Source organism: Nerophis lumbriciformis, linkage group LG01 (assembly GCF_033978685.3).
Source record: "Nerophis lumbriciformis linkage group LG01, RoL_Nlum_v2.1, whole genome shotgun sequence".
NCBI classification, from domain to species: Eukaryota; Metazoa; Chordata; class Actinopteri; order Syngnathiformes; family Syngnathidae; genus Nerophis; species Nerophis lumbriciformis.
In genome coordinates, this window is record NC_084548.2 from 15,417,093 (window position 1) to 15,429,378 (window position 12,286).

At 40.9% G+C, this 12,286-nt stretch overlaps 1 protein-coding gene across 4 annotated transcripts in view; it reads right to left on the minus strand.

The window, feature by feature from the left end:
* kazna (kazrin, periplakin interacting protein a) overlaps positions 1-12,286 on the minus strand; it is a 475,688-nt gene that overhangs the window by 123,415 nt on the left and 339,987 nt on the right. For all 4 annotated transcript variants that reach the window (XM_061976151.1, XM_061976143.1, XM_061976166.2 and 1 more), the window contains exon 4: positions 9,014-9,121. In XM_061976151.1, coding sequence (XP_061832135.1) covers positions 9,014-9,121 — 108 coding nt within the window. The remainder of the gene's footprint in view (positions 1-9,013; positions 9,122-12,286) is intronic.

Sequence of the window (12,286 nt, forward strand, 5' to 3'; positions counted from 1 at the left end):
CCCATTCCTGAATGGATCTTGCGTGGTAGGAAGATAGCAGTGTTGTCCCGATACCAATATTTTGGTTCCGTTACCGAAATTATTTCAATACTTTTTGGTACTTTTCTAAATAAAGGGGACCACACAAAATTGCATTATTGGCTTTATTTTAACCAAACATATTACGGTACATTAAGCATATGTTTCTTATTGCAAGTGTGTCCTTAAATAAAATAGTGAACATACAAGACAACTTGTCTTTTAGTAGTGAGTAAACAAACAAAGGCTCCAAATTTAGCTGCTGACGTATGCAGTAACATATTGTGTCATTTATAATTCTAGTATTTTGTCAACATTATTAAGGACAAGTGGTAGAAAATGAATTATTAATCTTCTTGTTCATGTACTGGTAATATCTGCTTACTTTCTATTTTAACATGTTCTATCTACACTTCTGTTAAAATGTAATAACCACTTATTCTTCTGTTAGTTGATACTTTACATTAGTTTTGGATGATACCACATATTTAGGTAGCAACCCAATAAAATCATGGAGCTTACTACGCCCTCTTGTGGTCTGTGCCGTCACTACTCCCCCTGCAAACATGACACATTAGTTTTGGATGATACCACGAATTAGGGTATCAATCCGATACCAAGTCGTTACAGGATCATACATTGGTCATACTCATGTGTCCAGGGACATATTTCCTGAGTTTATAAACATAATATAAATAAATAAAAAATGAAATAAGATGTGATGCCAAAAAATAGACGTAATAATAGTAGTATCGACTAGATATGCTACTGTACTTGGTATCATTACAGTGGATGTCAGGTGTAGATCCACCAATTGCTATTGTTTATATTTTGACGGCGGTAAGAAACGAGGCGAGGATTAGTGATGTGTGTGTGTGTGTGGGGGAGGCTGGATAGGGGCGGACCGGTACTTTTTAGAGGCGGTATAGTACCGAATATGAACACTAATACCGGTATACCGTACAACCCTAGTGGGGAGTGAATAATTTTGCAATGCACTCTGCTGAAAATGATGGAGAGCGCCACTCTACATAGCAACTGACGCTGGGGTCAACGTGGGAAATGCCACAACACACACTTTAGGATATTCAACACTTAACTGCGCATCTGGTGGCTAGAATAGATAGTGTATGCACCCAAATTTGTCAAGTTTCATGTGTCAGGTAAACCGCAGCAATATATGAATCCCCTTCCTACTGTAAACAATGTTGCTGCAATTAGTTAAATAGTTAAGACAATCCACTAACCCATTATTATGGCAAGACAAATAAGCACTGGCACATTCAATCAGTGAGCCGAAGTAATAAGACATTTTTTTTTGTTTTGTTATGTTGTTAAGTTGGAATGTAAATACTACCACCGGTGTTGCCAGATGTACAATAATTACCTTATTTGTATAATGATTTATAAATTAAAAAAAACTTAGTTCTGTATTTACAAAAATCTTTTTTAAAATACGATAATTTTAAGCTTTTGGTATTACAATTTGTCATTTCCTATCTGACAACCCTGAGCCTAAACCCACCATACGACTTACAGTTTAGTGCGGAAAACATGAAAAACAAGAAGAAGAGTGGAGCAAATCATTTATATTAAAATCAATATCACGGAAAGTACTGCTGTACAAATTGGAGTCTTTTAATAAGCCATGTGACTTTTTATGGTGGTGTCCGATTTTGGACAAGTGTTTTACTTGTTATGATTCGGTGTTGATTGTAGTTTGAATTTGAGTTTGAGTTTGAATTTATTTCGAACATGCAAGTTCCAGTTTCTCTTTTCAACATGTTCGAAAAGGAGTAGGAAGAAGCAGAGCTTATTTAATCCTACCCCTTTTCTTTTACATAACAGTTGCTAAAACTTTTGTTCACTTTCTGTTCTCAATGTATTCACAGTATACTCCATAATTAATCACAATAAAAATAAATAAATAAATAATAATTGGTGAAGTAAGTCATATTTCATATGATGAGACAAGTAAGATTATTTTGAGAATGAAAGAATGGATGGATGAAATAAATTGATAAGGACCCCAGGAAGCAGAGACGACAGGCAATGTGCGGGTACAAACTTATATGATGACAAAAACCAAAAACAGTGCAGCATGGATTGTGCGCAGGAAGCATGGGGCACATAGAAGAACAAAGCAAACATCACAATGATCCAGCACCGTCCAGAGAGCAGGGCTGGCATTAAAAAAGCTTCCTGATTGCCAATCAGGGACATGTGAGGAAGCCAGCGCTCAGACGGAGGTATTGGCAAAAAGGTGGCAAACAGGAAATGAAAGCGCTGGAGAGGATATACAACAAAATACCAGAAACTATTAATAATGAGAGATGTGGTGTGGCCACGCTGTGCACATCTCATGTTGCTCACAAAGATTCTCAGGGAAATCACGCGTTTGCTCAGACACATGAAAAACCAGGGGGAACATTGGTGTTGACCGCCTATTTATTTTTGATCTCGCGTCTCAAACGGCTCATTGTAATTCACCTCCACACCGGTGTGTGTTCTGTGCACCATGCTGGATAATCTGCAATCCTCGTTCTCCTCCCCGACAACCCGCACTCACGGTTATGATATCAAACAAAAGGGGGCGGCAGGTGAGTTGGAATTTAGTGACACCAGCCACAGAACAGGAGTAAAAGTACGAGTATGTCTCATGTCAGCTGATCTGCACACTCTTTGGATGTTAAACAGGCATGAATGTTTCAAACCCTGTCATACTCACAAGGTTAAACCTGCACCTGTGCGCCTCCCTGCTTTCAGCACAAACCATTATAAGGCAGAACCAACAAAATAAACACATTTTTTTTAATTGTCGTTTAGATTTGTCAACTATTCAAAACTACTGTCAACTGTGAAAGGGGATCTATGATCATTTAAATATTTAACACACTTCCTTCTGGTCTAAATAATATGCATTGTGCCTAAATTGTGCTCATCTTTTATAACCTACTTTCTGCATGTCTGCAAGGTGTCCCTTTGTGGAGGCGTTCCCTTTAAAATAAACCAGGCCCCGCCCTCTCCAAAACTATTCATCTTTTGAAAATGTACACTGTTAAATATTTATCTTGAAGACGAACATAACCGATATTTTTTTCCCCCCAGACCCAGTCAAATACAAACTTCCTCACGTTATATAGTTCCACCCGGTCGCAACATTAGGTACAGTAGGAAGGGATTTTAAATGGCGCCGTTCGTCTGGGTTTACCTGACACATAAAACGTGACGAATTGGGGGGTGCACAAGCCCCCAGACAGGAGTAGAGTGTCGACTATCATGAAATGTGTTTTGTGGCAATGCCAACTTTGACCACGGCATCAGTTGCTATGTAAAGTAAGCATTTTCCATCATTTTCAGCAGACTGCATTGCAAAATGATTAACCCTCCAGCTTCCGCTCATGCGAGATCCACCCAGGAATGGGGCCATATGAATCCATTCCCGACTGTACACCATACTTGCCAACGCTCCCGATTTTCCCGGGAGACTCCCGAATTTCAGTGCCCCTCCCGAAAATCTCCCGGGGCAACCATTCTCTCGAATTTTCCCCGATTTCCACCCGGACAACAATATTGGGGGCGTGCCTTAAAGGCACTGCCTTAAGCGTCCTCTCTCACCTGAAAAGGAGACTATTATATATGTGTCCGTTATTCATAAGTTTATCTATAACCCATAAAGTAGGCAGGCACGGAGCTATTTCTCAGCGTGTGTTTATTCCAGCCGGCACGTTAATACACTGACACACAACATCCGGATTCCCATCATGCATTGCTTCAAAACTACGGCAAGTAGTAATGTCCAAAAACACAACAGAGACGAAGCGGAAGAACGAAGAAGAGACATGGTGACGACGAGTAAGAAGAAGTACGCTTGCAAGTTCCAAAATGATTGGAAAAAATAATTTCAGTTCATCCAACACAGCTCGAAGGGGAAGGGGTATGCTGCCTGCACATTTTGTAGCTCAGACTTTTCTGTGTGTGTATATGTGTAAAAAAATGAACACTGAAATTCAAGTATTTATTTTATTTATATATATATATATATATATATATATATATATATATATATATATATATATATATATATATATATATATATCTATATATATATAATAAAATAAATAAAGTCGTGGAATTAACACCTAATTATGCCTAATTTTGTTGTGATGCCCCGCTGGATGCATTAAACAATGTAACAAGGTTTTCCCAAAATAAATCAACTCAAGTTATGGAAAAAAGTGCCAACATGGCACTGCCATATTTATTATTGAAGTCACAAAATGCATTATTTTTTTTGACATGCCTCAAAACAGCAGCTCGGAATTTGGAACATGTTCTCCCTACGAGAGACTATGAGGAGATTGAGGTGGGCGGGGTTGGGGGGGGGGCGAGGTTGAGGTGTGAGGGGTGGGGGGGTAAGGGGTAGCGGGGGGTGTATAGTGTAGCGTCCTGGAAGAGTTAGTGCTGCAAGGGGTTCTGGGTATTTGTTCTGTTGTGTTTATGTTGTGTTACGGTGCGGATGTTCTCCCGAAATGTGTTTGTCATTCTTTTTTGGTGTGGGTTCTCAGTGTGGCGCATATTTGTAACAGTGTTAAAGTTGTTTATACGGCCACCCTCAGTGTGACCTGTATGGCTGTTGACCAAGAATGCTTGGCATTCACTTGTGTGTGTGACAAGTCGTAGATATTATGTGACTGGGCCGGCACGCAAAGGAAGTGCCTTTAAGGTTTATTGGCGCTCTGTACTTCTCCCTATGGCGTTTTAAAAAGTCATACATTTTACTTTTTGAAACCGATACCGATAATCATGAAACCTATACTGATAATTTCCGATATGATATTTTAAAGCATTTATCGGCCGATAATATTGGCAGTTCGATATAATCGGACATCCCTACTTATCATTACACTATGTACCAAATAAAATAGCTTTGAGGTCGGTAAACACAACCATAATTATGTTGTATATTAGGCGCACCGGGTAATGAGGTGCACTGTTGATTTTTGAGAAAATGAAATGATTTTAAGTGCGCCTTATAGTCCAAAAAATATGGTATATTAAACGTTGATGGAGTACGTTTTAAGCGCTTTATAGGCAGAATAGAGCGGCTTTTGATCGCATTTATATACCAGTTGGAATGCATTAAAAAAAAAAAGAAAAACATATGTGTGCTTGTCTCACATAAGGATCGTGAATGATAGGCAAAATGCCAAAACAAAGAGCAGTTCTCTTTTAAAGGCCTACTGAAATGTGATTTTCTTATTTAAACGGGGATAGCAGGTCCATTCTATGTGTCATACTTGATCATTTCGCGATATTGCCATATTTTTGCTGAAAGGATTTAGTAGAGAACATCGACGAAAAAGTTCGCAACTTTTGGTCGCTGATAAAAAAGCCTTGCCTGTACCGGAAGTAGCAGACGATATGCGCGTGACGTCACAGGTTGTGGAACTCCTCACATCTGCACATTGTTTACAATGATGGCCAACAGCAGCGAGAGCGATTCGGACCGAGAAAGCGACGATTTCCCCATTAATTTGAGCGAGGATGAAAGATTTGTGGATGAGGAAAGTGAGAGTGAAGGACTAGAGGGCAGTGGGAGCGATTCAGATAGGGAAGATGCTGTGAGAGGCGGGTGGGACCTGATATTCAGCTGGGAATTACTAGAACATATATATACTCTATTAGTCACAACACAACCACAAATTAATCCCGCATAACAAACACCTCCCCCCTCCCGTCCATATAACCCGCCAATGCAACTCAAACACCTGCACAACACACTCAATCCCAGAGCCCAAAGTACCGTTCACCTCCCCAAAGTTCATACAGCACATATATTTCCCCAAAGTCCCCAAAGTTACGTACGTGACATGCACATAGCGGCACGCACATACGGACAAGCGATCAAATGTTTGGAAGCCGCAGCTGTACGCGTACTCACGGTACCGCATCTGCGCATCCAACTCAAAGTCCTCCTGGTAAGAGTCTCTGTTGTCCCAGTTCTCCACAGGCCAATGGTAAAGCTTGACTGTCATCTTTCGAGAATGTAAACAATGAAACACTGGCTGTGTTATCCGGCACAACAGTCAGGGGGTGCATTCTACGGCGGGGGTGCGTTATCCGGCACAACACCTGCCGCAATACACCGCTTCCCACCTACAGCTTTCTTCTTTGCTGTCTCCATTGTTCATTGAACAAATTGCAAAAGATTCACCAACACAGATGTCCAGAATATTGTGGAATTTTGCGATGAAAACAGACGACTTAATAGCTGGCCACCATGCTGTCCCAAAATGTCCACTACAATCATCATACCAAGACGTTTTCAGCAGGATATTTCGCGCAAATTTAAAATTGTACTTTAGTAAGCTAACCCGGCCGTATTGGCATGTGTTGCAATGTTAAGATTTCATCATTGATATATAAACTATCAGACTGCGTGGTCGGTAGTAGTGGGTTTCAGTAGGCCTTTAAGGTCACAGGAGTAGACAGGCTGAGACCCAAAATGTTGACCGTAAATACTTGACAATGATGACAATAAAAGCAATATTTAGTCTTTCTGGTCAATGCTGATCATATGACAAGAGGCACGTGGAAATGGAGCCAAACCAAAGCGTTTTGTTTGAGTATATTGGAGTAGCTTTTACTTATGCATGAAAATGGCAATGCAGAGCACTGGACATTGTTGATGGTGGGAATTTAATCAGCGGGACCGGTGGCCTCTCCACACATGCCCATTCACATTCCCCTCTACTTTAATACCTCTGCCAACAAAGGAGGTTATGTGTTCACCTTCACTTGTTTGTATGCACACTATGTACTCTATGTTTGCTAACAGCATAAGTCAAAAAGTTGTGAGCGGATTGAAATGGCATTTGGTGTGGAGCTTAGGTATGACTTAAGGGGGGAATATGAACTCATGAACTGAATTAATGTCATCTTGTCCTCCGCATGCCTTCTCCAGCTCTCTTTTCCTGTGAAGCATTTCATCCCGAATTCCCCCGAAGTTGACCTTCTCATTTTAAACCAGAGCAAATACTCAATGGGCGAGCGCGATCACTGCCAGCTGAAAGTGCAAACGCGGTTGAGTGCTAACATGTTAAGACTTGGTCTTACGACAAACATGAGTTGAGTAACCTGATAACACACACACACACACACAACAACAAATACGTGGACACCAGTGACGTGCGGTGAAGTTCATGGCTGGTGAGGCACTGACTTCATCACAGTCAGATTTACAAACATATGAACCCTAAAGAGTATCTTATTCACCATTTGATTGGCAGCAGTTAACGGGTTATGTTTAAAAGCTCATAGCAGCATTCTTCCCTGCTTGGCACTCAGTATCAAGGGTTGGAATTGGGGGTTAAATCACCAAAAATGATTCCCGGGCGCGGCGCCGCTGCTGCCCACTGCTCCCCTCACCTCCCAGGGGGTGATCAAGGGGATGGGTCAAATGCAGAGGACACATTTCACCACACATAGTGTGTGTGTGAGACAATCATTGGTACTTTAACTTAACTGTAGCACACAAAAAAGCACATTTAATAAAAAAAAAAACGTTATTATGGTCTTACCTTTACTTATAAATGAAGTCCATGTGCAGCTCCTTTTGAACAAAAGCATCGATAACTTGTTTATAGAAGTCTTCCTTATCTTTCTTCAGTTTTAAAAGTCTCTATGTCTCGATGGAGATCTTCCTTTAAGTATTACCTCCTGCTTCGATTGAAAGTCCAATTTAGAAAACTGTTTTATTTTAGATATGTAATCCTCCATGTTAAAAGTCCAAATAAACGATCGCTGCTAACTGTTGCTGCTTGTTGTCACTTCTTCTTCTTCAGCCGAGTAGTCGCAAAAATGCTCCCTGGGATCACTGCCGCCCTCTACCACCAGGAGGCGGGATTACTGCGAGCCTCAGCCAGTGCGTCTTCGCAGCAGTTTTATGATTGCTCGGCACAAGAAATACGTTACACACATACAGTTGTTGACAAAATACACTGTACATTATATACCTCAGCTAACTAAACTATGGATATGTATAATATAATTCATATAGCAATACGGTCTCACTGCACAGCAGGCCAGCAGTTACCCGACTTGGACCCCGACTTAAACAAGTTGAAAAACGTATTCGGGTGTTACCATTTAGTGGTCAATTGTACGGAATATGTACTTCACTGTGCAACCTACTAATAAAAGTCTCAATCAATCAATCAAAACCCGAATCATTGCGCAATCCATGGTGAGGCTCAACTCAGTGACGTGCCTCAACTGACTGCTGACTCACCGCAAGTCTCTTCTCAGTATTTGAACGGCAAATGTGAAAATTCAGCGATTTTGAATAAAAGATTATCTAAAACTGGTGAAGTTAAATGGAAAATAACTTTATAGTATAATCACTGGATACATATAACAATTTTTTTTTTCTTTTTAAATTTTTTTTCTTTCTATGATGGCACGTGAGGCCCCGCCTCACCTGCCTCCCCTGACTGCACGTCACTGGTGGACACGACAGGGTCTGCAGGATCTCCTTTCTTTAGAGTTTGCATCATTTGACTTGAGAAACAAAGACACAATCAATTCACCAGTTGGCTGAGATTGAGTGAACATGCTATACCAGTGGTTCTTAACCTGGGTTCGATCGAACCCTAGGGGTTTGGTGAATTTTTTGTTTTCCGAGTATCACTATTGAGTTGTAATTTATGTATTCCGACAACTCTTGTTACAATACAACTATATATACACAAAGTCAGGGGCGCCGAAAAGGGGGGATAAAGGAGACGGATTCTAGGGGCCCATGATGGAGGGGGGCCCAGAGAGGCCCCTAATGATGATGAAGTTGTAATACAGAAAAAATAATGACACTGTGTAGGGGGCCCTGTAAAGATTATTTTCATGGGGCCCAAAATCCCTAGCGGCGCCCCTGCACAAAGTATCGGAAGTACCTACAAGAACAAAAACAATAATATAAATAAGTGCTCAGTCTTACCTTTGTCCAGAGAGGCATCAGGAGAGTTGAAGTCCATTAAACTGCTAATTTCACTGGTGTAGCACAGCTCAGTGGAGGGCACCTTCTGCCTCGTGTGTGGAGATGCATCTGGGACACACAAACACATCACAGACATTGTTATTGAAGAACATCCAATTGAACATCAATGCTCTTTTTTGCTAAGAACATGAAGGCTTGGATACGGTTCATGCCCGGGAAACAGATTGCATTGGGATTATTTGGAAAATGCATCGTGTATCAGTCAATGCACACAGGTACCACTCCAAACATCGTGCCCCCTAATAGCTTATTCAGCATTTACCCCAGGCCCTGAATGCATCATCATAGAAAACAGTCTAAACTCCGCACACACAATATTAGCATTTTTATGACGCCGACTTTGATATGTTTCCTGTGAGGTTCAGTGGTTTCTAATATACTTTTTGCTTACCACCAGTGGTACACAGTGACAGCTTAATAAATGCATTGCTCCAGGCCAGCTCCCTTAAGTGTTCACAAAAAAAACTGCATCATCGAAATAAAATGCAAGATGACTCCCAAAGCAGTTTTGTTAGAAATGGACAACTCTTTATACCACGAAATGAGAATTCCAAGCTGTTGATATTATTGTGCGTTCAGTCTTTCTCCCTATGATGCTTCCATGTATTGGGGTGACAACGTATACTGTGCTCGGACGCATGCTAAACACTTGCTATTCTATCAAACTGCAGCATTTGGCAGCAACGTTGGCTCCTCTTTAGTTTCCTCCCCTTCCCTCGCCACGCCACCATTAGTACCCGCAAGCTCGCTCTTAGAAAGCCATTACTGATCCAACTATCTGCCGTAATTACAGGCAGATGTGTTCGGGTAAAAAAGCCAAGGGTCCAGGGGCCAAGATTAGTCATCACAGTCACTTAAATGGCCTTTATAAAGGTCTTGCCTCCCTATACAGCTTCAAGTGACTGCGGTTCTCAAACTACAACCTCAGAAAACACTTGGCTCTCCAAGCACCGCCATATTAACCAAGATTAAAATTACAGTAGCGTAGTAGGCCTAAATATTCATTAAAAACAAAGTAAAGGCTTTATTTTACATGTACAAACCCCGTTTCCATATGAGTTGGGAAATTGTGTTAGATGTAAATATAAACGGAATACAATGATTTGCAAATCCTTTTCAACCCATATTCAATTGAATGCACTACAAAGACAACATATTTGATATTCAAACTCATAAACTTTATTTTTTTTTTGCAAATAATAATTAACTTAGAATTTCAATGGCTGCAACACGTGCCAAAGTAGTTGGGAAAGGGCATGTTCACCACTGTGTTACATGGCCTTTCCTTTTAACAACACTCAGTAAACGTTTGGGAACTGAGGAGACACATTTTTTAAGCTTCTCAGGTGGAATTCTTTCCCATTCTTGCTTGATGTACAGCTTAAGTTGCTTAACAGTCCGGGGGTCTCCGTTGTGGTATTTTAGGCTTTATAATGTGCCACAAATTTTCAATGGGAGACAGGTCTGGACTACAGGCAGGCCAGTCTAGTACCCGCACTCTTTTACTATGAAGCCACGTTGATGTAACACGTGGCTTGGCATTGTCTTGCTGAAATAAGCAGGGGCGTCCATGGTAACGTTGCTTGGATGGCAACATATGTTGCTCCAAAACCTGTATGTACCTTTCAGCATTAATGGCACCTTCACAGATGTGTAAGTTACCCATGTCTTGGGCACTAATACACCCCCATACCATCACAGATGCTGGCTTTTCAACTTTGCGCCTATAACAATCCGGATGGTTCTTTTCCTCTTTGGTCCGGAGGACACAACGTCCACAGTTTCCAAAAACAATTTGAAATGTGGACTCGTCAGACCACAGAACACTTTTCCACTTTGTATCAGTCCATCTTAGATGAGCTCATTCCCAGCAAAGCTGACGGCGTTTCTGGGTGTTGTTGATAAACGGTTTTCGCCTTGCATAGGAGAGTTTTAACTTGCACTTATAGATGTAGCGACCAACTGTAGTTACTGACAGTGGGTTTCTGAAGTGTTCCTGAGCCCATGTGGTGATATCCTTTACACACTGATGTCGCTTGTTGATGCAGTACAGCCTGAGGGATCGAAGGTAACGGGCTTAGCTGCTTACGTGCAGTGATTTCTCCAGATTCTCTGAACCTTTTGATGATATTACGGACCGTAGATGGTGAAATCCCTAAATTCCTTGCAATAGCTGGTTGAGAAAGGTTTTTCTTAAACTGTTCAACAATTTGTTCACGCATTTGTTGACAAAGTGGTGACCCTCGCCCCATCTTTGTTTGTGATTGACTGAGCATTTCATGTAATCTACTTACACACCCAATCATGGCACTCACCTGTTTCCAATTAGCCTGTTCACCTGTGGGATGTTCCAAATAAGTGTTTGATGAGCATTCCTCAACTTTATCAGTATTTATTGCCACCTTTCCCAACTTCTTTGTCACGTGTTGCTGGCATCAAATTCTAAAGTTAATGATTTGCAAAAAAAAAAAGTTTATCAGTTTGAACATCAAATATGTTGTCTTTGAAGCATATTCAACTGAATATGGGTTGAAAATGATTTGCAAATCATTGTATTCCGTTTATATTTACATCTAACACAATTTCCCAACTCATATGGAAACGGGGTGTGTATATTTAATATTTTTGGTTACAGAAACATTACACACAATGATACACCATACACAGAACACATTTACAGACTCTTTTGGCATACCACTAGATGGCATAGGCGCCGATCCCGTGGGTACTTCGGGGCACGAGCACCCACGTGGGATTGATGGCATCTTTCTATCTTTAAAATAATTTTTGATAGTTCAATCTTGTTGGTGTCAATTTTGTGGCAAGTGTGGTCCATTTTCCATGATTTTAATGTCTACGATTGACAAAGCCTAACCAGAACTTCTTTATACCCAATAATGAATTAATGCCATATACATCTTGACTTTGACCACATTGCACACACGTGAATGAAGGCATACTTTGTCAACAGCCATACATGTCACACTAAGGGTGGGAGTATGAACAATGCCAACACTGCCATAAACATGTGCCATATAGTGAAACCACACTAAACAACAACAAACACATTTTGGAAGAATGTTTGCACCGCAACACAACATAAACACGACAGAACACATTTCCAGAATTCCCTACAGCACCAACTCTTCCGGGATGCTACAATATAAACAAACGCCACTCGTGGATCTATACCTAACATCCACTGTAATGATA